At 43.4% G+C, this 27438-nt stretch overlaps 1 protein-coding gene across 1 annotated transcript in view; it reads left to right on the top strand.

The window, feature by feature from the left end:
- ARHGEF28 (Rho guanine nucleotide exchange factor 28) overlaps positions 1 to 27438 on the top strand; it is a 1107856-nt gene that overhangs the window by 929811 nt on the left and 150607 nt on the right. Inside the window, exons 24-26 of the mRNA XM_078675262.1 lie at positions 17615 to 17737; positions 19832 to 19949; positions 25745 to 25999. Of these exons, the coding sequence (XP_078531388.1) occupies positions 17615 to 17737; positions 19832 to 19949; positions 25745 to 25999 (496 nt within the window). The remainder of the gene's footprint in view (positions 1 to 17614; positions 17738 to 19831; positions 19950 to 25744; positions 26000 to 27438) is intronic.

The raw sequence follows: 27438 nt of genomic DNA, 5'->3' as shown, positions 1-27438 counted from the left end.
ATTGCAAACGTTTCCTCTAGTTTCTTCAACCACACCCTTCTGAACCAAATCATGAACAATGGCCAACAAGGCTCTCTCACCATCACTGGATATTTTATATTACGGAACACGTGGCATCTTAACATTGTCTTTAACAGTAATTACATATGGTGGAATTTGCAACAAGCCAACATCATTTGGACCCACAGCCCAAAGTGTAGCGGGAAGTGAACGCAACTCGGGTGGTAACTGTTCTTTAGATACATACATTGGAGAAGTCAACTTATCACCTAAAGTGAGGTGACACCAGAGGGTGAACAATACAGTGTAGCATGTAAACGTTTCAGTAGGTCCAAACCCAATAGATTTTCTCCACATCCTGTCGTTAAAAGGAGTGGAGCTTCCAAATCGTATGGACCAATAGAAATGGGCAAAGGACAAGAGATAGGATTTGAAACTGGGGCGCCAGAGAATCCTACAGAAACATTTGTTAAGCCAGACAAAGTTGCCCCAGGGAGTTTAGAATGCATTATAGAACTTCTCATAGCACCAGTATCCAAGAGAAATGGTTCTGTAACAACTAATGCCATAACATTAACATAAGGTCCTTCCTGATCTACTGGAACTGATATGACTCCCTTACTTTGCCTATGGCTGTCCTAGCTAGTATGGAAAGCAACGTCCTCATTATCGAAACAATAGTCATCATTGTAGTATTGGGCAGATTGAGAATTCTGCTGATCAAAATAATTCGTAGAGTCTTGAGAGGGAGAGGGATGTCCTTCCTGAGTTGGGGCACCACGACCCCTACCTCTGGATATGGATCGAGAATCACCACGACCCCGTGGCGCCAATGATCCACCATACCGTTGTAATAAAATTGGACAAGTATTCTTAAAATGACCATCTTCCTTACAGTAAGCACACTGGTTGGGGCCCAATGGAGCTCGTGGAACTGAGGGAACTGGCTTCTGCAACAACCTCTGAAACTGTGGGGGCTGTGAAAATGAGGGTTGAGCAGGACGAGGGGTATAAGCCTGTTGCAGAAGGACTTTTGTTTTCAAGTCTTTAGTCTTTTTCTCCGCTTTCTCCTTGTCTTCCTTATCCCTATTCTCATAATATTGAGCAGTAGCCAATATCTGAGCAGTGGAAGAGACAGCCCAAGAACTCTCCGATTGTTTTAATTTATTCGATAATTCTGGAAGTAAATTAAAAACTAATTTGTCTACGAACAATCGTTGTCCACCTTCAGTACTCATATCTTGCCCACTATGGTCGATGAAAGTCTCCTCAAACCGAGTAAAGAAGTCGGAGACACTTTCATCCGTCTTTTGCTTACACACCGCTAACTTATCCCAATTAACGCGCATCGCAGGCATTAAAGTTTTCATCAAATCTATTATTTTTCCAGGCAATTCTGTGATCAGGACATCCGGTTTGGCCCCACCTACTTGACCTGCATCCGCAGCTGTAATGGCAGCCCAATCACCACCTAAAGCTGCCGCATGATCCTGCCTACGAATCTTGGCCCATATTGCTTGTGGGACTACATTCCCCATAAGTAAGTCAATATCTGCCAAATTCATAATACAAGCGTCAACAGTCTGAGACAGCTCTTTATAATATCCCGCAGGATTCTTATGAGGGTCCGGTAAAGACTGTTTGAGTGCCAATACTTCTGACCTTTTCCAAGGATCGTGTACCCATATACGCTGAAAATGAGCAGGAACACCGGGAACATTACCTGCTGGTGCAACCGCATCTCTCCATATTGGAGGGACTTCTCGCATTGGGTATTGCGCCGTCTTACGACGAACCGCGGGATCAGGCTCAAGAGAATTATGAGAGAAAAGGGTAGATCGAAAAGCAACAAGTTTCTGAACAGCATGCTCTACAGCAGGACCCACAATAAGTCCCTTATCAAATTGATCCTGTATTTCGAATAAATCCTGAGGAGGCGAGTCTAGATCTACGTCTCCCCATTCTTTAATCAGAGTATTACACATGACATCAAATACATGTCTCTGTGTGGGCGCGTTCCATTGAAGGAAAGTATCTAAGATATCACGTGTACTATACTGTACACGACTCACGATCCAATTATAAGCAAGGGAATCTAATTTAGTCCATTCTTCCAAATCTGGAAACTGACTACGAGATTGCCTCCTAGACGAGGCAGGAGAGAAGAAAAAAGGTCCAAGAAAAGGCGACAAAAGACCCGAGACAGTGTCGACTAAACGCCGTCGAGCTGCAGGGGAATCTGACACTAAAACGGGGGACAATGTATTCTGCAAGACAGAAGAGGAATCTGTAGCAAAAGAAACGACAGATGGAGAAGGCTGAGGCACAGGAGATTGGGGTACCGATATTGCTGGCAAAGGGGGTTGAGGCGGAATCACAGGGACAGGCAACAATGCAGGAATTACAGCGGCTGGATTGACAGCGGGCTGTAATGGCGGTGCATTAGCTCCTAACACATAAGGCGGAGGTAATGTCAACAAATGCATCTATCTATTGCCATACGATGTTGTCTTTCTGACACCTCAATCGCCTGATCAGCTTCGTCATTTTTAAATTGTTGGGCAGCCTGTAGAATCAACATACTCTGTTCTTTCTTATCTTTCTGCATTTGCTTAATTTCTTTCTGTTTGGCTTCCTTGCGCCATAGGCGAAAGGAGTCAAACATTGCCGGCCGGGCTTTTCTCTTGAATAAAATCACTTCCAAATTATCTAATATATCTGACTCAAAAGACCCATGTTGTGGCCATTGCAAAACACCGTCCTTTTTAGTGTAACGGGTCCATGTTTCATTAAAAACTATAGGACCCAGACCGTGCTTTGAGTAAAGTTCGTAAGTAGGAGTTCCAACTGGAGGAATTGGACAAGAATCCTCTAGTCGGGAATCCGTAAAACAACCACAACAACAACATTTCTTAAACTTGCTAAATCCAGGCATTTTGTCCTTACAAACGTCAAGGGATTTTCAGACAATAGAGTCACAGCACAAACGTACTTACCCCTTGGCTTCGGTTAGCGCGCTAATCGAATAACAAAATACAAGAACAAAGAGAGTGGGCGCTACCCACAAATACTTAACTAAATGCTTTTCTCACGCCAACAGATGTCCGTCTATCGTCTCGCGATATCAATCATCACCAAGGGGCCAAGGCAGGGCGACAGTCAGGGCAGCAGTCATCAGCAGCCGTCGGGAAGGAGTAGCCACGCTTCAAAAGACCTTCGGTCCACTTCGACATGCAGGGGTCGCTCACGTGGTTCGCGAAATCCTCCGGAATTTTCCTGCGAAGCTCCTCACGACTCTCGGGCAAAACTACTACCGCTGAAGTCGCCCCACGTTGGGCGCCAATTGGAGAACCCGGCCTTATGGGCCGAGCGGCGCAGGGCACGCCTAAGATCTCCGAGTTCACCTGCCTCGACCGACAGAGACACGGGACACTCTGTTTGGCGTAGAAAAATAGTTTTATTAGCTGCAGCTAAGCACAGTTATCTAAGAAGTACCACACGGTTAGGTTCTCAAGAGACTGCCACTTCAATCTGTGGCGCACAGTCTATTATACAATACAAGTTTACAATGAAAACTCCCAATATACACAAAACTGACAAATAGGAATAGTTCGAAAACAAGCTATCAGATGTCTAAAACACACCCTCCTTTCAGACCCCGTTGCCTCGGGGTAGAAACTGAGCCTCAGTTTCTACCCCGAGGCAACGACGGAGAGTGCGTGGCCTCCTTCTACCCTGAGCAGTGGCCAGGTGAGGTGAGGTTCTCTCTCCCTACAATAAGGGAGAAGATACACTTTTTTCATTTGGAAAGCGGGTGTAGTTTCCACATCACATCACTAAAGTAAGTGTTGCAGTAGCACCATAGAGGTCCTGACGAAAGCCGTTTCTAGGCTGAAACATGTTGACCGAATAACATCACTGGTGGGTAGCAATTCCTTACATGCTATCAACATACTGTTTTTTAATCATACCACTTTGATGGTCAGCCCCAATAAAGTGTTCTATGACATCACTGTAGGTATTTTTAGAATCACTTGGATCATTTTCCTTTCTTTTCTTCTTTTTGAGCACTGCAAACTTCTAGCCCCTCCCGCTCATATACTGCCATCTGTTGGTGTAATGGTCTGGGTCAACTATTAGGTAGCCTCGTGAATCCTTTCCGAGGTAGAACCTACAGGACACCATTTGCCAACATATACCCAGATGACGAGATTCCACTTATGAGTGGGCTGATGGGTATTCTTTCTCTGACTCTGTATCTTCTCTATTTTTTCTCATGTCTTTGGGTATAACAATGTTAACTTTCTAGATCAACTGTGTGGTCTGGGTATGAAAATGGGACACTATTAGGTTCCAAAGAGAGACTTGCTACTTACTTTTCTCTCCCCTTGTTCTCTTTAGACCTTTAGTACCTTCCGTGTGTTTTATTGACTAGTTGGGGGACTAGGTACTAGTGGGTCTATAATAATTTCTCCCCTTGGACCCTCTACCACTTTTTTGTCTCTCTGTACATCAGGGATATGGACAGTCTTATCATGTCGCAAAACATAAAGGAAGCCATAGAAGAATTTGCTTATAGTAAGGCCATGGGGACTGATGGGTTCCCAATGGAGCATTAAAAAACATTTGCTAGTGTCCACTCAACCAATTTGGCCTTAATGTATGAGACGATAATCATTGAAGGAAGACTACTACTGATCCTTTCAGAGGTTTCTATTTTCAGGCCAGGACGGATCCCCACTGACCCTGCTTCGTATAAGCCGATAGACTTTCTAAATTCCAGATACAGTGTACTCAACAAAATCCTAAAAAATTGTGTTCTGGTGCTTACTCCACTTAGACTGAAATGGGTTTATCCCCAGTAGAAACACTTCCCCGAACATAGACTATACAAATGAATGGAATGTGTCCCCCACTGAGACCAATATCCATCTGCTTGGTCCTTGACCTAGAAAAGCTGTTTTTACCATGAGGTGGGATTACTTTTTTATTGTACTGGATACGTTTGTTTTCAGGAGGCGCCCGCAATAAAGATGATCAGTTTCTTCACTCAAACCCCATTAGCCAGTGTCTGAGTGGATAGCATTATTTTGCCTTCGCTCAAGGTTGGCAGAGGGTCTTTCCTGTGGTGCCCGTTCGACCCTCTGACCAAATACAATGTAAGAAAATGACATCTTACTATACATTTAGACTTTAAGAGAGAGTTTAGTGCTCTGTCCAACTACATGCCAGCTGGCAAAGGTCCAGCACATTTCAAGTACGTGCCAACATCACATCATCAGGCCTAGACCTGGGACACAATCCCTCTAAAAGGAAACTGTCTTCCTCTACCTGGGTTTCCAAATATACAACTCTGAAAATAATCTGATAAATGGGAACCTCACGGAGATATAGTCTTCCCTCGGGGCACAATCGCCCTGTTGAAAATAGTGATGTTAGCTGGACTTCTCTCTAATTTCACAAATAATCCAATTCTCCTTACTAAAACAATTTTCTGAGACAGAGAAACATTATTTGTGGAACTTATCTAGAAAATGGAAGGCACAGGGAGGCACTGGCACTGTTATAGGCCCCGAATATTTAGGGACTCTATCTAGCAGCACAGTTCCAGAGTGTTGCTTGCTGGCTGGTGGACTTCTCGCAGGAGGAGACCTGTACTAATAGCCCCCTACTCTGCCGCTAACAACCTCAAGGACTCTTGCTTCCAGGTGCCTGGCTCGGGGGGCTTGGGAGGGGTCACCCTCGCTTAGAGTCAACAGCATTCAGATGCTATACTCAGGGCCCATCTATCACCCAACATATCCTCCTCTATGCCCCCTCATCTCACTACTCTGCATTCTCAGGCACACCGATTGATTTTCTGACGGTGACCTCCAACTCTGGGAAGAGTCGCAGGCATCACCCCTTTGGCGGATCAATTTCATGATGCCCTTCGTTTCTTAACTGGACCACTTTGGCATCCACAGAGGGCAGTTCCTGAGATCCAGATCCCTGGCTCACACCCTACAAATGACATGCTCTTGACATAGAAACCGAAACACACGCTCTTATTCAAACTCTTTTAGTGATGGTAAACAGAGGAAAGTGCATGAGATGGCCATACAGTGCTCTCCAACATCACATGCACTTATCTGTTCAACCTCTCCTAGACACTTGGGAGTCTGAAATAGGATGATTGGTCTATGATAAGGAATGGGATAACATAGTTGCTTAACGCCACACCACTTCACCAAATACTACATTCAAACTTACTCAGTTTTATACTTTACATAGGATTTTTTATCCTGTGCAAAAAGTAATACAATTAATCCCAACGCTAATGCAGTCTCAGCTAACCTCCGCCACATGCTCCGGAACGGCCCATCAGTGATACCCTTCTGGTGTGAAGTCCTGAGTAGGCTGACAACTTGCGTCCTGGGAAACTTGCACCTGGGGTTTTTATAAGAGGTCCAAAAAAGCAAAGTGGTAGCCCACCTCCTGACCTTGCGCTATGGGTGGCTGAAAGGACGGTTACAATGCAACAGAATGCAGTAGTCCCTCCCACCTATGAGAGTTGGCGCCAAGCCACCATAAAATAGGCAGAGGAAAATAGCAGAGCCCTACACAGAGATGAGGGCAGGGGCCTTTGGCAATGCCCAATAGCCAGTAATTGGGATGACATACTGCTAACCTTAACAGATGTCCCCAAAGATGATACCCTGCCACCATGAGCCACCAGGGGTGGCTGATTTTCTCAGAACCAGTCTTCCATGTACATTTCATACTAATTCAATATTTCCCTCCCACCTTCTGCCAAAAAGTACATTCCCCAATAACATACTCTGTTTACTTCCAAAAGTGCAAAGTATAGCTTTGAGTTAATACATCCTGACCACCAAAGACCTTGGTTGACCATGATTTGGTTGTTCTTCTGTTTTCTTTTGCTATACTGTTGATCACATATATAATTTTATGCGTTTACATAAGTGTTTCATATGTCAGTCTGTATAGCAATCTTATATCCACCTCGTGGATGCACCTCCTTTGAGATTTGGATCAAGTTGCTCTCTCAGTGCCACTCCAACCGGCAAACTGGATACTGTGCTAAACTGTTGTTGTGAACGCTGTTTGGGCGATTGTGTACTAAATGCCTCTAAAAATTGTTTAAAAAGTCACATACATGGATGCCGAAGTCTCATCTGGTGGTAATACCACAAACAGCAGGTGACATTATCGGATTAGGAGCCCTCCGCCCCAATAGTAATGTCTTTGAAAACATTGTCCTGCAGCAAGTGATGAAGAGTGCGTGCTAAGAATATGGGTTTACTAGTGCTCAGAGGCAACCTGTGATTTCTGTCACATATATAGGCGGTCCCTGAGCACATGCCATTAGTTTACCACTATTTATCACTCTTATTACTTTAGGTTAAGATATTGATGCTAGAAATGTCAGAGTCAACTGTACAGCACTCACAAGAGAGGATTTCTGTACCTCCATTCATCAAATATAAACTTACTGCCTCATTCATGAAGTACACCGTCTCATGGCAGTACAGCCATAGCAACTCTCATTTCCTAGTTATGAAAGAATGACCAAGGAAGAACATCCTAAACCTAGCTTGGCACCAAGTTAGGTAAACTGCTCAATCTATAACATTAAATGTGTATCCTAAAAATAGATTACCATATGAGTCTGTATAGTTCCATTAATAAGAGTCTCTGCCGTTCCTGGAAAAAAGTATATAATGTCATTGCAGCAACAAAATTGTCTATGGTCTGAAATCAAAGCTGGTACAATGCTCTGACAATATGGCATGGTTCTCCAGCATGCACACCACTTCAGTGTTTTCCAAGCTCAAGATGTTCCACTGGCGGGTGGTAGACAGTTGCATAGGCGTTCTCCATGTGATTGCGAGGATAAGGTCTATTTTTCAATGTAAAGAAGACAGCGAGCCATGATGCCCATCTTAGGTAATGTGGCCTGAAGGATAAATGAGCTAGTTGAATGTCCTGCACCGGTCAAGTGACAGTCATCCTCCCGAAATTAGAACATTTGGGAAGATGTTGCTAAATTCTGCATAACTGTAGCACAACCTTTTAGCAATGTTTAATTCTCTGATGTTGACCAGTTCTCTCAGTGGTTTCACACTATTAGGCAAGACAGGGCAAAAACAAGCTTCAGTCATGAAACTGTGATTTTGATTTAATCACCGACCTTCACATCACTTGACTAGGATTGTACAAGAACAGCCTGATGACTTAAGGGAACTGCAGCTTCCAGTTGCTGCACACCACCAGCCCACCCACAGGCAGTAGGTTATAAATGTCCTATCAGTGCTGAAATCACACAATGAATGTGAAAGTGTGATTTAGAGCTTTTCCCGTTGACAAAACCACATGTTTATGAGACAGTTCGACGAAGAAGGACAATTTTCAGAGGAATAAAGATAGAAAGGTTATTCAAGATAAATCCCTGAGCCGAGACTTTTACTAACTCATTTTAACAAACTGATAGTTACTCATGTCCAAATGCTGATGGCTCTTTAGAAGGGGAAATCTCCTGCTGATGAGAAATGTTGCAGACAGATGTTCTCTGTTTTGTCAAATAAGTTTTAAGACATCTAACATTTTAATTGTCATTTGGCCAGACTCTTGCTGATTGTGTGAAGTTAGTACATAACTTTTTATCCAAGTATGGAGAACTATCAGAACCCAGCAGTTTAAAGGTTAGACGTATGTTGACGTCTTACTGACAACATTTCTCAACTGCAGCATTGCTTTTGTAATCTGAAGCATAACTAATTCCTATCTCTGGGGACCCCTATAACAACTTTACAGCATGGGCCTATTCTTTGAATTCTCTTCCATACTCCTTGACAATGCTTCTGATTTATGCAGTGTGAGAAGTTGGCCTGATATATGATGTTTCCAATTCTGGAACCACCTTGTATCAGTCCAAGCTTTCCCTTATGGTGTCTGGTTGTAAGTCAACCTTGTAGACAAGCTATCTTAATGGTAGCATAGACTAAGCAGCCTTAAAGGCTTAACTCAAGAGGTCGTGTTAAGCGAGCTGTTTTACCAATCACAGTCCTGTAATATCAAATGAAAGGACACCACACAAGTATATATTATAAAAATATATGTATTTATTACTTACAATAATCCCCAGTATTCTTTATGAACAAAGGGGCACAAGCGTTAAATCAAAAGCACAGTATAACATACAAAGTTGCACAATTATGGATGAGGGCGAGGGGCCACTCAGACCATATACTAAGAAAGTGGTATAAGAGATACCAATCGAACAGTGGTTAGGCCTAGGGCCTAGGGAATTGCTGGGAGCAGTCGGGACAAGCAATGCTGAAGTCGGGGAAAAGCCCGCGGGATTCGGGTGCAGTGCTGAAAGCTCACAGACCCTAGAGGTGTGTACCAGTGTGGGAACACCGGCGTTGCAATGTTACCTCACCCACAGGAAGCGGGTGCACAGGGTCGAAGTAGTGTCCGGTTTCGTCACGCTTGTTCTTGGTGCTTGAAGCTGAAAAGGCTGCAGGCGCTGGGAAGGAGAAGTGTCCGGTGGGATCCAAGGGTGGATCGAAGTCGAAAAGTACCTGAAAGCAGAGGGGACAGAGTCTGGGTCACTCAGCAATGCTGAACGAGTAATGCATCTAGCGAAACTGCACTTGCAGGGAGGGGACTCAGAATGTAATTCGATTAAACTACTGTCGTCCTCCCATATAGGAACACAAACACATATGCCTATCATGTATTGTAGCACCCCTACAGATTTGTCTATGTTTTCGGACTTACATGATCTATCAGGCGTGGGACTTTCAATGACATCTAACAATGTGGTGGGGATTCCTTTGTACCCCTCGCCGATAAATGAGATTGTAGGGGCAGATGGGTTAATGAGCACATTCTCTAAATTAGAAAAAATCCTATCCGCAATTCTGTCCCTGATGGAGAAAAGTACTTTAAACTCCGACCATATTCTGAAAGTTCTCACGCCAATCTTAGGAGGGGTCTTGGATCTTAAAAATCATAGACCGGTATGTGTGAACTGTGCTACTTCTACATCTAGTAAAGCATGTCAAACGCTTAACGTATCTCTTAATGCTGATAAAGTCTCAGGGGTAGGGGGACCAAAAGAACTGCAGGCAGATTTTGTAAACTTACCGTCTGTAGGAAAATTAAATTCAAGTCTGTCTAAAGCTAGCTTTAATGCTCCTGTAAAAGCCCTCTCCCTGAGGGAAGAGTTATCGGAAAATGCTTCCCCTAAACTAGATGCTGTGCGAGTTTTCCCAATTTTTAATATGAGTAAGCCAAATAAAACCTTATTACAACAATTAGATGAAGCAAAAAACATCTTAGAGAGCTCAGCTGTAGGAGAAGTTTCACTAGATACAATCTTAAATATGAGTAAGCAGAAGAAAACTATACCACAACAACTAGATGAAGCAAATGATATTGCAGAGTCCAGCTGAAGGGGAAGATTTACTAGTAAGAAAAGGGTCCATTAAGAATGGTTGCAGGAGGAGGAAAAAAATGAAGAAATACCGCAGGTTCCCAAAACGCAAACATAGAAAGTTGCGTTTTGAACCTGTAAGTGAAAAGGAAAATTCTTACATAGCCCCTGTTGACAAAAAGAACAAAACGCCCTTGGGTCATCTGAAATTAAACATGAGTTCTAACCACGAGCAAGCTCTTGGTTCTTATCTGGTAGGCAGAATGTCTTTCTAGACAATGTTGGGGGGGTCGAAGGTAGTACAGGTGGTGGTAGCAACTTGCATAGTAGTACTGGAAATAAAGTGTCCACGGAAAATAGCTCTGAAATTTGCCCGAGAGTAGAATTAATTGGCGCTGCACTTGACTTGGCTGTGCAAACTCCGCTGACAATGAATCTTGATATAAGTAAAGATGGGGGAGTTAGCCGGAGAATGATTCTAACTACTAATAAAAATAAAGGGTGGAATTTACATGATGACTCTCATAGAAGTGTGCAGGATGCTAATCAGGCTAAGATTCCAGTGACATGTGCTGGGCAAGCGAATAGGGCTATTATTTTTATTCCTCTCTTTGATGCTGAGTTAATAACTCTAAATAGAAGTGCTCTCCTAAAAATCATTTCAGAAATAGATGATCTAAAGCTAATCTCTAGTAAAGATATAGAATTAGTCCATTTAGATTGGAGGTATAAGCCATTTGTAACTAAAGCTACTTTTACATCAGGGGTAGTTGCTTCACTTGCTAATGCGGATGGCTTTAGGAAAAGAGGAATTGATGTCCTTATTAGCTCAGGTTCATCTGATGCCTCGTTTAAAAACATCAAGGTACCTAGCCATCGGCAAGGGAGTGAATTTTTGGAACATAAGGGAGAGAGTACATGCATACAATATGAGGACATAGAAATAACAGTAGGAAGGGCACCAGGTGTAAGATCAATTAAGTTTTTGGCACCGGAGGTCCAAGAGGTCCATAGTACAGACAGAGAAGATGATGCAACAAAATGGAGTTGGATTGCAAGCGCTCTGAATGGGGCAAAAACAACTTCTATAAAAACAATAGCGCGGGCGTAGCCTGCCGTGTACAATTGTCTCATGGAATATGGCAGGGCTAGGAAAAGAAAACCAGAAGCTTAAATCATTGGCCTCCCTAGACCCAAAGATAATTTGCCTCCAGGAGACGTGGGCTAGGGATGAGTTCCAGTTGGAGAACTATTATGTGCACTGTGCTACGGCAAAGAAATATATGAGGGGCGTGCAAGGGGCGGATTAGCCATTCTGCTGAGTTGTGATTTAGCATGGGATGCAGTGATAGATATACACCCCTCAAAATGTTGTATGTGTGCTAAGTTGAAGATGGAAATGAATCATAAGGGTTACAGTGGGTCTCTGTTCTTGGTAAATGTGTATATTCCTCCGGGGAAGGCGTCCACCCCATTGATTGACTCCATTTGTTCTTACGTGCATAATTTATGTAGGAGTGAAGACAAAGTGTGTATAATAATGGTCGGTGACTTTAACGCTAAAATAAGTAATAGTTCTATTTTGGCGTTTTCTAATGAGGATTTGGAGGAGGTTTGGTGTATACCAGATTCTGTATTCCCGCCCAATTTAAAAGCCGATAAACGGGGCCTCTCACTTTTGCAAAATCTCAGGGAGCTTGGCCTCGTTTTATTAAATGGTAGATTCGCAGAAGATCTACTAGCAGCACTTACTTTTCATGGGGCTTTTGGCCACTCCCTACTTGATTACATGGCTGTGTCTTTTCAATTGTTTGGGGCATGCTCACAATTCAAAGTGGTTCCAACGAAGTTGAGTGACCATGACATTTTGGCGGTAAATCTAGCTATATGTATCGAAAAGCCTGAACTCTGGAATCAGAGGAATGATAATATATCCTATTCTCGAAATAATGGTCGCACTTTTTGGTCATACAAGAACCTTCCGAATTTTCAGTGGGTTTTTAAAAATATTGTACCTTGTCTTGCTCGGGAGAACTTGATTGTGGGATATGAAAAAGTTATGATTGCAATAAAAGCGCTGGGTAAAAAGCAGCATAGCGGAAGAGGCACCCCCTTAGCAACTCTGCCGAGTGACATTAAAATATTAAATAGAAAGATAAATGAGCTGATTAGAGCCCAATTTAAAGACCCTATAGCACTAAGACAAAAAGAGATATATAGATTAAAACAGGTCCGAAAAAGGAAAGTAGCAGCAGATCGTAGGGCTGCTGAAGATGAAAAATGGGTTAAACTCCGGGAAGTGGCGCTTTCAGGGGACAGCAGGAAATATTGGGCGTTAATAGCCAAATATTGCGATAGTGTAGTAAAATCCCAACCCATGTTAATTCCAGAAGTAGAATGGTCAACTTATATATCTCTATTGTATGCCACAAATACAGGGGCTGAAGATGATGATGGGTTTACTAAAATCTCTCAATTGGTAGGTGATGTTGAAGCCCCATCAATGAAGGAAATTGAAGGATATATTAAGGGGGCAAGATATTCTGGGGCAATGGGGCCAGATGATGTCCCCGTGGCCATCATAAAGAATGACTGTGGCGATTGGGAAAGATTATTACAACCACTGTTTGCCCATTGTTACAATCTCGGGGTCATCCCTTACTCTTGGAAGGGAAGCATTATAGTTCCGCTATATAAAAAGGGCCCAAAAAACTCTCCGGCAAGTTTCAGGCAAATTTCACTTCTAGATGCAACTGAAAAACTATTTGCAAAAAGCATCTTGGTACACCTACAAGAGTGGGTTTTTGGAAATAATTAAATTCCTCTTGAACAATCAGGGTTCTGGAAGAACAGTGGTACGTTAGACAATATATCTGTCCTGCAGACCCCGATCGATAAATATCCTGTGGGTCGGAGGTCCCCATTGTATACTGCATTTATTGATTTCTCCACAGCGTTCGATAGGGTGGACCGAGGGACGCTGTGGAGGAAATTGCTTGCTATGGGAATACCCGGGAACTTGTTAAGAGTAATAATAGCACTCCACTCTTCAACATGGACTCAAGTCTTGTTAGGAGGGACTCAGGGCCTTTCAAAGAAAATTCCCACTAATAATGGCCTGAAGCAAGGGTGCCTATTAGCCCCATTGCTTTTTTCAATTTATATAAATGATCTACCAAGTCGGTTAGGGGAATGTAAGGGGGATCCTCCACAAGTGGGTGATCTAAAAATAAGCTGTCTGCTATATGCGGACGATGCAATATTAATGGATCTAACCCCAATTGGACTCCAGAGACGATTAACAGAATTGGTCAGGTATACTAAGGATTATTTTTTAAAGATAAACATTTCGAAGAGCAAAGTGATGATTTTTAGTCATAGTGGCTGTAAGGTTAGACCAAACTTGAAATGGTTTTTAGGAGATGAAAGAATGGAAATAGTAAAATTTTATCAGTACTTAGGAATTTTTTTTACAAATAGGTGCTCTGCTAAGAGACATTTGGACCATTGCAAAAGTAAAGCCATCTCACAAGCATCTGGTATTAATCGCCTTTACTTGCAATGTGGAAAAAGACATTTTTCTCACACTATTGCAGTTTAAAAATAAAGATTCCTCCGACTCTAAACTATGCAATTGAAACAATAGATGAAGGTGAGTGGGCAATGTTTGAGAAGGTGGAAGGAAAAATCTGGCGCCAAATATGTAATCTAAATTATTCCGCGCCCATTGCAGCTCTTAGACTTGAATTTGGCCTCCTTTCTACATATGTGCTTTCGATGGCAGCGTGTTTGCGGTGGTGTAAGGCTCTGCAGAATGGGCAGGAGAATCTATTAAGGGCTGCATTGTTTAAGGACATTTTTGTTAATCTGCTAAAGAAAAGTGTAATTTTTAGAAATTATTTAAAATCTTTAAGTATTTTTATCTTGATTTTGAAGAAGTACTCCGTTTAGATAAATCAGCTCTAAAGCTTATTATTAAAAAATCTATATATATGATCTCAAGTAGAAGAGATCAGCAAACATGTAATGTGAATGGAAGGCTAGATTGCATTATGGGGAGCTTTATTGTCAAAAAACCTCAGCCATATGTATTTTGGAACCTGTATCATGGAGCACGTAAGTGCTCTTATTACTGAGATTGAACATGCTTCCTTTGAGGATTGTGACAGGTGCTTGGGAGGGTATCCCCAAAAATGAAAGACGCTGTAATCTATGCAATGGCGGTGTACAAGACCTTAATCATGTCCTGATAGTGTGTCCAGCACTCCATCTAATTCGCCGTAAATATTTAAGGCATGGTTTTTTACAGCATAACATTGCAACGGCAGAACAGGCCCACAATTTTCTTATGTTTCCCCCATCCGAACTGATGTGTTTTAAAATTTTCTGCTTTTTTAAAGAATTTTTAAATGTTTATTAAAAGAAAAATGAATGGGTATGGGTGAATAGTAGATATTTTAAAAAATATTGTGTGTAATCATTTTTTTTGTATCAGTATTTTATTGAAGCACTATTGGCACTTTGATAGACCGTTAAAAATAATAATTCCATTCAACCCTTACTGCTTCAGATCATATTTGTGGGAATGTTAATTAACTATGTGTTGCATTACAAAGTACTAGTAAAGCATTTGCACTTTAACTAATGCATTAGCACTTTAGTTAGTACTGTTGAAAATAATTGCTGCTATTTTCGATTCTCTTCTTGACAAGATCATCTCCTAACAAAAAAACTTTTTTAACACCCTTTGTCTTTCGAAATGTTTATCTTTGCTGATAACCGATGATTTTTATACTAAAAGCCGATTGATATGATATTTTTGCCCTTCAATGTGACGTATTAGATTACTTACCCTCGCAGTTGAAATTTAGTGAAAATGAGGTATTAATTTTTGTATTTTAACAACTGATGTTTTTAGTAAACCAGATTTACGAGGCTAATTATATTGTATCGATAGGTGTAATTGTGAAATTGTTTTTTATCTCTTTGCTTTGTATGAAAAAGCTGTTTTTATTCTGTATTTTATGTGGAATTCCATGGAATTCCAAATCATAATAAAAATAAATTGACTTGAATTGAATTGGGTCACTCAGCAGTGACCAGGGTGGAACCAGGATGGAACCAGGCAATGTCGGGCGCAATCAGGTGGTTGTCGAGGAGCTTCTCTCCGCTGTCACGTGGGATCTGGGGCATCTACGACGTCCAGGAGCGGGTCACGATCTGTCCCACGAAGGCTCTCGCCGTCGGCGCTGTCGGCTTCAAGATTGGAGCAAACAACACTTGGCAAAAGCAACCCACGCGGAACTGGAAGATTGCTTCTCACTCGGACCAGGAGGGTCAGAGTGGGGGCTCCTTTTCAGGGGAGCTGGTGTAAATCTGGAGCAACCAGAATCACAAGTCGTATTTCGGTTTTCGTCGGCACAGGGGCCACAAGCCAGCTGGCAAGGGACTGGCCAACGCGTTGAGCCAAAAGAAGCAGAAGGGCCCCACGCAGCACTCGTCGAGTGTGGAGGGCTGAACTTCAGTGCAAGAGTGGCTCAGGGTTGGGGCTTCTCAAACCCCGGTGTACAGCTTCGAGGGTAACTCGTGGGCTGCACGGTCAGCGTCTCGTGGTCTTTTCAAGATGGCGTGCCCCACGCTTCCGGTCGACTCCACGGGTCTCAGCTCTGCAGGGACTGTGGATCGGGCTGTTAGAAGGCAGGCAAGCTTGATCTCGTCGATCTCTGTTGCTTGAGTTTCGGCGGGAACTGCAACAAAGCAGACGTCGATGGCTGGATGGTGCCTGTTTGCACAGGGTGGTCACTCCTTGACCACAAGGGATATTCTTCAGTCTTCTACGTTGAGTAGGATGTCGAAGGGTCCAGAGTTTCGTTTCTTATGTTTCATCAGGATAATCTGAAGTGCATTGGCACTGCTCCCACTCTTATTCGAATCTAGGGGGCTGGATTTCCTGCTAGGTCCCCTCCGATGGGTGGGACCCAGAAAGGGGGTGGGTACACCCCTTTCCTTTGATCCAGGCCACGCTGGGATGGGGGCTGGTGTGCCCCAGAACCGGTTTGGCCGGATTATGCAAGGGGCAGCCTTGTGCTCCCAATGCAGTGTCTGGTTTCTTTCAAACCTCCTCGCTACAATCCACTAACTCCTGTCTGGGGTGGTGTGACACCTCCCTGCGACAGGAAACCCTTTGTCCAGGCCCCCTTGGCTGAGTTTCGGTCAGCTTTAGGGGGTCAGACTTGTGTCTGTGGCAGAAGCATCCATTTTGTGGATCTGAGGCTCTTTTAAAATCAACCGCATTTCAGTAAAGTAACATGTCTTACCCCTCTAGAGGGGTGGAATGCTATCCCCGTCACCAGAACTGGCGAGGGGATAGTATTCCAAATCGTATGACACCTTACACGACATGTTTTGATAAAGCAGAACCAAAGTTGCTATATAACCGCGAGGATTATAATGCACTTAATAGTATATGGTATGGCATTATCCTGAAACAGCTTAGGGAGTTGTTCCCGACAGCTGCAGACAGGCTCAGCTCATGCTAGAGCTCCACCTCACATTAAACCACGCACTCTGCCTCCAGAATTGATAAGGCCTTCCATAGGAGTGGCTCACAGGTTTATATGTGTCCAGATCTAGGTTTAGATATAGGTATACTATATCTAAGCAAGAGGTGATTACACCATCCTGCCCCAGCTGAGGGATCAGCCAGTTGTGTCAATTTAACAACCAGCCAGGGGTGGCAAAAGATATGCTGCAGCCCCTGGTAGGCCTTGGTGGCACCTATGCCCTGAGCACCTGTAGTGCATGGTACAGGGGCTAACAATGAGTCCATTTCCAATTGTGGTATGTACCTATAGCACATGTATCAATAATTTAGAGAGAGAACAGCAGGCTGGGGGTCTGATTAGCAGGCCCACAGCCTCAGTAGTCGAAAACCAGTGAAGCAAAAAGCAAAAATTTGGGGTGACCATAGGATAGCAGACCCTACTCTCTTACATGCAGCTTTTTAAAAATTCCCCCAAGAGGACTTACACTGCTGATTTAGAATTTTTCCAGGCTTCCGTTAACTAATTCTGTTTATTGTTTTGCTGCTTCTTTAGTGTAATTCCCCGCTGTGTAGTATTTCCTTTGAGGCTTGTTTTTTTCTTCACTGAAGTTTACATTTCTATTTAGTTTTCAGAAGAGAACGCGGAAAAAATGAAGCAGATATACGGAGAATTTTGCAGTCACCACAAAGAAGCAGTGAATATCTTCAAGGAGCTGCAACAAAATAAAAAGTTCCAAACTTTTATCAGAGTGAGTCTGTTTGGTAATATAGATAAATTCACTAGGCAACAGTAGGCCCACTGATAAAAGTAAAATAAAAAATGATCAAAATATTTACATATGTGTTAATGGTAGAGGATTTTATTTTTATCAGAAATTTAACAGATGATCAGTTCAGTAGTCTAGAAGTCAATTAAGAGACAATATCAGATTATTTTTTTAAAAGTCTCTGTAAACTATGTTTGTGTCAAAGAAACAATTGATGGACGGAATGCTGGACAATGCAAACATTAACCCCCAGGCACAAAGATCTGGGTTTAATCTATCATTCTTTTGCTCACAACACCACCCCAGTTTGGACCCAGCCATATACAATACAGTCTTGACCCTGTTCCTTGTGGGAACAGTGCAGCTCGAACTGCCAAGCCGGGTCCTCCCTGGACCGGAAGCAAGCATCCTGGGACCGGTTTCAGGGCATCACCCTACATCAGCCAGGCTAGCTTAAATCCAGTGGTGTAGTGAGCACGGGACCCATGTCTGGGCATACCCTTCCCACTTAGGGCGACATATGCAAAAGAAACAATTGAAGGATGGAATGCTGGACAATGCAAACATTCACCCCCAGTCACAAAGATCTGGGTTTAATCCATCATTGTTTTGCTCACAACACCACCCCAGTTTGGACCCAGCCATATGCAAATCAGTCTTGACCCTGTCCTTGTGGGAACAGTTCAGCCCGAACTGCCAAGCTGGGTCCTACCTTGACCGGAAACAAGTATCCTGGGACTGGTTTCAGGGCATTACCCTTCATCAGCCAGGCTAGCTTGAATCCAGTGGTATAGTGAGCACGGGACCCACGTCTGGGCATACCCTTCACTTAGGGCGACATATGCAAAAGAAACAATTGATGGACGGAATGCTGGACAATGCAAATACTCACCCCCAGTCACAAAGATCTGGGTTTAATCCATGATTCTTTTGCTCACAACACCACACCAGTTTGGACCTAGCCATATGCAAATCAGTCTTGACCCTGTTCCTTGTGGGAAGAGTACAGCCTAAACTGCTAAGCCGGGTCCTCCCTGGGTCGGAAACAAGCATCCTGAAACCCGTTTCAGAGCATCACCATTCATCAGCCTGGCTAGCTTAAAACCAGTGGTGTGGTGAGCACAGGACCCACGTCTTGGAATACCCTTCCCACTTAGGGCGATCTATGCAAAAGAAACAATTAATGGACGGAATGCTGGACAATGCAAATATTCACCCCAGTCACAAAGATCTGGGTTTGATCCATAATTTGTTTGCTCACAAAACCACCCCAGTTTGGACCCAGCCATATGCAAATCAGGCTTGTCCCTGTTCCTTGTGGGAACAGTCCAAGCCGAACTGCCAAGCCGGATCCCGTGAGGCACAGGGTCAAGACTGATTTGCATTTTGCTATGTCTGAACCGGGGTGGCGAAGTGAGCTAAAGAACGATGATGGATTCAACCTAGATCTGTGACTGGGGGTGAGTGTCTGAAAATTTTCAGCGCTCCGTCCATCATCTCCTTGTGTTAACTATGTTTGTATCAACATAGAATCTCGGGGATTAAATCTAAATGCTTTGGTGGGCGTGGACTATTCCCTCACCCCCGTTTCCAGTGTACAGCGGTAGGAGGAGACTTCCTCCATAAGGTCTGGGGTTGCCTTTACATAGCATAGATTCTTTAGGGGTCTTCAACCTTTCCTGTACTGAGAGCTACTTATATTCAATGAAATGTGTTGAAAGCTACTGATATTATTAGTGTTGTGTAATCTCCATTTATTATACGTATATTAATTCAACTAATCAAAAGCTTTCTAGTTTAATAAGCTGGACTGGACACAGGTGAGCTACTTAGAGGTAGCTGGAGAGCTACGGTAGAACTACTGGTCGGAGACCCCTTTAGATGAATACTGGACGCATAACTTTACTACCCCTTTTGTATTCAGTGTTATGTGCTTACTGGATATGCGGTTTTCATGTGATTGTACTGCTTTTGTTGTTATGTTTTATTCAAAATACAATAACGTTTGGATATAAAACAGATCTCACCTACACTAAGTCTTTTTACACTGAAACTAACGGAATGTCTATTTTTTAGCTGCGGAACAGTAATCTGCTAGCTCGTCGTCGAGGAATCCCAGAATGCATTCTTCTAGTCACACAGCGCATCACTAAATACCCTGTCCTGGTGGAGAGGATACTGAGGTACACAAAAGGTGAGCTGCTGTGGATCTTTTTAGAATTGACCGCTTTTGACAGCAGTCCACTATAAGTTATTGTGCAGCTGCCACCATGTATGTACTACAGATATGATTCTGCACCAGAGTAGGTTTTATTTTGAAAAGTAGTAGCTTTATGCAAGGACTCTTCATTTTACACAGAGGGTGTAGGTGTCTTTCTCTTCTGGTGGGTTCACAAAATCAATTAGCTCCAGAATATGCAAGCGAGATTTGGTATCCTCTAGCACAATTTTCTAACTTGATTGGTCACCGGTGTTCGCAAGCATTCACTCTCAGAGGGCCGCTCTTCGAGTAGATCTGCAGCCACTCTAGTGGATTTTATACTCGAGCAGCAGCGAAATCAACACAAATGGCCGTGCGCTCTTGTACAACGCATGGTGCAGTTCATGCTGATTTTCAGATGCTTGTGCTAAATTGTAGCACGAGCAGCGCGACTTGCATAGCTTTTCTGAAACTCAGCGGACTTCCACAGAGTGAAACTCCATGAGTTCCGCCCACCCCTATTTAAGGAAACCATTTGAAGATCTCCTGCATCATGCATAGGATATGGAAGCAGGAGGTGCACACTGCATTGATTTGAGCTGACATGTAGGATGATCCCTAGATTTCTTGCGTTATCTGTGGGTTTGGGTGTTGGTCCTAGCTCCAACAGCCTCCAGGTGGAGTACCATGGGAAGGTCTTCCATTGTCTTGAAGTTCAGCTGCAGGCAGTTGATTCAAATCCACGCTGCTACCATGGTCATGTAGTTAGTGAAGTTGGTACATGTGGTGTAGTGTTGTCCGTCAGGGGGAGGATGAGCTGAGTGTCATCGGCGTAGGAGATGACGGTGATGTCATTTCAATGGATGATGTTGGTGAACAGTGTCATGTATTTGTCAAAAAGGGTGGGGTTGAGGGATGATCCTTGTGGGACTCTGCATATCAATTTCTTGGTCTGATTTGAAGTGTGGCAGCCTGACCCTTTGGGTTCTTCCCGTGATGAAAGAACAGATCCATTAGAGAGAGGATCCTTGTACACCAGTCTTGTGTAAGTCTTTTGATGAGAGTGTTATGGGTGACAGTGTCGAACACCGCAGAGAGGTAGAGCAGGATTAGGGCTGTTGTTTCTTCTCTGTCCAGGATGATTCAAAAGTCGTCGGTGCCCCCGATGAGTGTTGATCTGGTGCTGTGGTTCTTTCTGAATCCTGATTGAATGTTGTCTAGAAGATGGTGAGGTTGGAGGTGGGCTGTGAGTTGTTATTTATTGATGGGCTTATGAATAACTTTGGCTGGATAGGGGAGCAGAGAATTAGGTCAGAAGGTGCCCAGTTGATTCAGGTCGGCTGTGGGCTACTTGAGGAGGGCATAGATTTCTTCAAGTTTCCATTCACCTGGGGGATTGTCAAACGTAATGGAGGTGTTGTTGATGTGAGTCATGGTGGGTCTGATTGGTGATATTCCCAGGTTGTAGATGCAGTGAGGGCATGGGTCTGTTTGGGCCCTAAGTAGTTTGTCTACATGGTTGCTGCTGTGTTGTTTCTTGTGAGGGTTGTACATTCGGTCATCTGGCGTTCTTTATTGGTGCTGGGTAGGTTAGCAACCTGTTTTCTGGGGATAGGTTGATGTGTGAAGTTGCTGTAGATGTGTGCGATTTTGCTTTGGAAAAAGTTGTCTAGGTTGTTACAGAGTTGTTGGGATGCAGCAATGTTGTTGACAGTTTCTAAGGGAGAGGTGAAATCCTTAATGATCGAAAAGATATCCTTGCAGCTGTTGGAGCTTCTTTCGATGCAGTCCACTAGTGTTTTTTTCTTGTCATCTCTTATTTGCTGGTGATAGCGCTTGAGTGCAGCCTTTTAGGTAGTCCTGTCCGTGGTGTTGTGGCTGTCTCTCCATTTCCTTTCTAGCTGTTTAAAGTGTTATTTGGTGTCTCAATTGTATTCTGTGTATCAGCTGGCCTGCTTATTTGATCTACTATGCTTGTTTGGTTTGATGGGTGTGAAGTAGTCTGCACAGTTCTTGATCTAGTTGTTGAAATTGTTGATGTTGTCTGTGGGGCTAGATTGATCCATGCTGAGTACGCTGAGCCAGCCTGCTTCTGTGATTTTGCCTCATCCGTGGTTTGGAATGCTGAACCTAGTTGGGATGTTGACTTGAGGTGTGTTGATTTAATAGTGGAGGATGGAATGGTTGGACCATGTGAGTGGTGTGGTGGAATTGTATTTGATGCTGTCTGAAGATAGTTTCCTGCGGTGTGTGTTGGGTCTGGGCCGAGCTGGGGGAACCCGATGTTGCTGAATCTGTGAAGTTTTCAGAGATTTACAGCTTGCAGTGCAGAATTCTATGAATGGCGTGGTGTTTTCTGTGGATGTCGCGTATTTGATAAATTCCTTATAGATCAATCAATCAATCAGGAATTTGTAGAGCGCACTACTCACCCGTGAGGGTCTCAAGGCGCTGGGGGGTGGGGTGGGGGTGCTGCTATTGCTCAAACAGCCAGGTCTTGAGTAGCCTCCTGAAGGTCAGTAGGTCTTGGGTCTGCCATAGGAGGATGGAGAGGGTGTTCCAGGTCTTGGCGTCGAGGTAGGAGAATGATCTGCCACCGGAGGTTGCTCTTCGGATGCAGGGGGCGGTGGCGAGGGAGCGGTCGGCAGAGCAGAGCTGGTGGTTCAGGGTGTAGAAGGTGAGCCGTCTCTTGAGGTATGTTAGTCCGGTGTTGTGGAGTGCCTTATGTGCGTGGGTGAGGAGCTTGAAGGTGATCCTCTTGTTGATAGCAAGTCCTCCTCCTGGCTTGTGAAGATGATTCAGTCATGCGATTTTGTAGCCTGCTGGGTTCACCATGGCGATGTCAGGCTGATGAGGGGTTTCATCAGCTTTCTGTGATGAAGAGAATGACTTGTGCACCGTTACTCAGCAGGTCCCATATTTCGGTTGTGTGGTTGCTGAGTATTTGTGTGTTGAGAAGCATGCATGCGAGTGGGTGTTGACATGGGTTTGCTGTGGTGTATGTTGTAGGGATCTCTAAAAGTAGTGTGGTTAAAGAAGCTTAACTAGAAATATTTTAATTGAGGCATGTTCTTCGTAATTAAGGATGTGTTTTTTGAACATATAAATCACAGCTCTATGCTTCACACAGTGTGCCCCCTCACCAGTATTTGGGTGCCTCACTGAGAGTTGCTGTTATTGTGTTCCAGATACACAACAGAAACATGGACATAAGTCTAAAACGAGCTGCACCTATTGCAATGTTCATGATCAGCATCACATTAATGAGTGACAATTGTTTAGTTGGGACTAAATGCGATTGTAAATGTTTCAAATCTGTAAAAATTAGACTGTGAATTAAACATTACAAGATTGTGGGAGGGGTAGTCCTCTTCACATTCTCTTAGTCACTCTCATTCTTCCCTTCACATCACTTTCCGTTGCAGTCCTCACCCTGTTAGGCACTTATGATCTTTTTCTCTCCACATCATTCAGAAATCCTCCCACTACATACCTCACACGTCATCTCTTTCGTCTTCAGCACCTCTCCTTCTAAACATTCTTCCTTCTAGCTTCACCACTTAACCAACTCACACACAACCCTTTTCCTTTGGCACTGCCAATATTACAAAAGCTATGTCCCTCCTTCAGATGGCTTTTCATAGAATGACAGTTACAATTGGAACATATGTGGCAATCTCTCTGTGCACTCTGGAGAGAGACCAAGGATTGGATGTGCATCAAGTCTGAAAACCTTAACAACTCACGGCATGGTGAAAAACGTAAACCTGCGGTTCCAGAGTTCTCAGTTGTCTCCTGTCATGAATACCCACCAACAACTTAAACTCAACCAAACACCTGGAAACAGTGGAATGTAGCATGGCAACCAAGGTTTCTGTGCTGCATTGCTCTAGGGGATGGCAGTGTAGCAGATCCATATCTGCTACAAAATGGTGCTGCTGCTTTCTTCCCCAGTACTGGCGCACAAACAGGCTGCCTAGCCACACGCACACCTTTGAACCGTTGTGGAAAGTGTGTGTGTGAAGTTTGCCATAGGAAGAGTGTGTCATAGACCCTGCTGAGAACTTTATCAGCCTCTGGTATTCTGAACTACCGTTGAGGAAGCAGAAGGAGCCCTGAAATAGGAGAAGGCCGGAGTTAGGTTTGAAGACTGGTGAAATAACACGAAACACTACTGCGTCAGAAATATAGCCACCAGCTAAATATAAAAGAATAACATACAGAGTACTTGAGATCCAGCGAAAAGTTACACTCTCATTTTTGAAGAAAACATGAACACATAGAAAAGACTACCAGAACCTGAGTATTTGTTCAAAAAAGAGGGGCCTGCATAAGGTAATTGTACAACCCTTTAATATAGCCTTATAGCCCGCCGTAGCGGGCTATACCGGCTATTAAAGGCCCGCTGAATCGTTAAAGGCCTGAGCCGAAGGCGAGGGACTTTAACGAAACAGCGGGACTTTAATAGCCGTATAGCCCTGCTACGAAGGGCTTTAAGGCTATTAGAACATTCTGCCACTAGAGGGCAGAATGTTCTAACAAATTAAACAAAGGGTTCTCGAAGCTCGAGGGGATATAAATCCCCTCGAACTTCGAGAAACCTTTGTAGAACATTGGAATGTTGCTCTGAGGGCCTTTACTGGCCCTTAGAAGCAGGGAGCACTCCATTGTCTGCAATTGAGCTCCCAACATTCCAATGTTCTAATAATTCATAGTAGAATACATAGGAAATGCAGCTGGAGGCTGCTTCGGAGGAGAGTCGCAGGAGTTCTCAATGAGTTATTAATTATACTACAGACCTGCATCAAGGTGTGAGAAAGACCATGTTGTCTTCATTGTGACACGTGGGAAGGACTTCATGATACCGGTGCTTTATTGAAGAACAGTGATAATGTGATAATACTCAAACTACTTAACAGTCATGTCTTTTACACTTAGTCCCACTCTGCTCATCACAGTGTTGTATTACCTACCTCCCTAATTTCTGTGCTGTCAGTGTTGGTATGGTTCCTCATTGATGTCACAAATAGGACCACCTGATGAGTATTCAGGTATGAGTACCTTAATTGTAGGAGGAGGCACTACACATGTTTTATGGTATGGGAATTGATAGCTCGGTCAGCTGCATCTTGGACTTGGAGTCCACCTTAAAAGCAAGGACTGTTAAGAAGGAGGAAATGGCAATGCATTGCTCAAAGGATCATTGCAAGCAGATCTCCTTGAAGCACTGAAAGGCAATAGGGTGATATATTTCTCTGTCCAAAAATCATCAGATATTGTAGCGTTCATTGACAACAATTTTTAGCTCTAAATATGTTGTGAGCCAAAGCAGAAAGGCCTCATTGACTGGTATTTTCACACCCCAAGAGATTATAGATTCTAGGAGTAGGGAAAATCCTTTATGAGTTGGATCCTGACGGTCCATTAAAAAATTAGGAATTACCAGGGAATCAGTAATCCTGAGTGCGATTGCCCTGGCAGTTCCTCATTTCCCCCAGACTTTTAAACACAGATTTCCGCTGTTTTCCGCAGCAGAAATCCCTGTCTGAAAGTAAAATTAATTGCAGTTTCCTGCACATCTCTTAATTTCGATGGGACTGTTGACTGCTGTTACTGACCACTCGATATGTGGGCCAAGGTGGCTTTGAAACAAACTAGTCCAACTATAGGACTCTGGATCGTATGCATTTTAAAAATCGTTGTACTCATTATTTGTTTTCAGCAAATTAACATGGTTGTTTCAGTTTTCTTCAGTTGATGAATTTTACTTTCTATTTTGATTCTTGCAGAGGGGACGGAGGAGCACAAGGACCTCTGCAAAGCACTTGGATTGATTAAGAACATGATCGCTGCAGTTGATTTACGAGTCAATGAATTTGAAAAAGAACAAAAATTGGTGGAGATTTTGAACAAGATTGAGAATAAAACTTGCACTAAACTAAAAAATGGCAATATATTCAGAAAGCAGGATTTGACAAGCAAAGAAAGAATACTGGTACATGAGGGATTAGTGTACTGGAAAACTGCTACGGGACGCCTTAAAGGTACAGTAGTTTAACAAAAAATAACACTTTTATGACTCATATCTTAACTGGTCTCAATGTTTGTAAAAGTGCCTTTTCATGCATAATTTGTGATTCTTTGGTATGGTGTTTTTCATAGAGATAAAATGCATGTAGTGCAGCAAATTTGAAGATTAAAGCACCCTATCTTAAATAAGACTCCTTTTCCTTGAACTAAGGTTAAAATCCCTCTTATTTCACACTGTCCATTGACCTGCCCTCTTAGAAGCAGCTGTTTTAGGGTGTATGTATTTATGTGGTATTTCGATAGGGCAAACCTAGCCAAAGGAAGCTCAAACTTGCCATTCTCTGTCAATGAATTACAGTGTTGTCCAGAACATAGACCTTTTCATAGCTTAGTATTTGTTGTCCGCCTGTAAGGTAATAGCTGATGGGTATCCTTAGGGACTTTGGTGGTCATTTCATGGGGTAGCATCTAACTAATGGTCAGTATACAAGATATGATGAGCATTCTATACCACACTTACTAATGGCAAATAAAATGACACTCAATCTGGTCGGCATCAGTCTGTAAATGACAAGGATTTGCAATTATAGTGAGAAATATACCTTGATGGATGAAGAGAGAGACCGCCTTCCTCCTATAAATACCACCAATTTGTTTTGTAATGACTAAGTGAATTCTTTCTCACTTCGATTATGCAAACTATGTAACATTCCGCCCATTGCTGCCAACAGATAATCCTTCTGATCATGGTGATGTAAACACCACAAAATCCGAAGGGAGACCAGAAATAAGATCACACATTTTTGCAGGACTGCTGGACAGCAACCGCTAAATGCCTGGACAGACCCTTACTCTGCAATCCCTGCCTCTCAACTTCCAAACCAAGAGACGCAGCCTTTGTAGAGACAGGAAGAGAGATGACCCGAGAGGAGAGGGAGAACACAGGATCATCCATGGACCTTGAATTGCCTGAAATTTGAGCCTGGGGAACAAAGCGCTTTAGTGCCAAAATGTAACCACTATCCCCACAATTCATGCTTCCCCCAACAGCCACGCCAAAAACTTGTGAATGAGCGAATTGTGAGGGAAGTATATAATTCGTGATCCAGCCATGGGAGGGTCAATGTGTCTACTACTCAGGGCCCCTCCTGCTGACTGCATGAACAAAATCTGGGAACTTGCACATTGAACTGGGAGCAAGGAGGTCCAGGAAAAGCACACCAATCCTCTTTCAGAGTTGAAGAAGGACCTCCCTTGTTACAGACGTTTCCTGGGAAGGGGGAAAGAACCGGGTGAGATAGTCTGCCACCCTATTGTCCAAACCCCTGATGTGAACCACCACCAGAGACTGTAACTGAACCTCTCCCCACTGAAAAAGCAAGGAAGCATCAACATTCAGGGAACTGGAATGGATACCCTTATGAGTTGGATAGGCAACTGAAACCTGGTTGTC

This window comes from Lissotriton helveticus, chromosome 2_1 (assembly GCF_964261635.1).
Source record: "Lissotriton helveticus chromosome 2_1, aLisHel1.1, whole genome shotgun sequence".
NCBI lineage: Eukaryota > Metazoa > Chordata > Amphibia > Caudata > Salamandridae > Lissotriton > Lissotriton helveticus.
The sequence above is the reverse complement of the archived record's forward strand: the minus strand, read 5'-3'. Positions and strand labels throughout refer to the sequence as shown.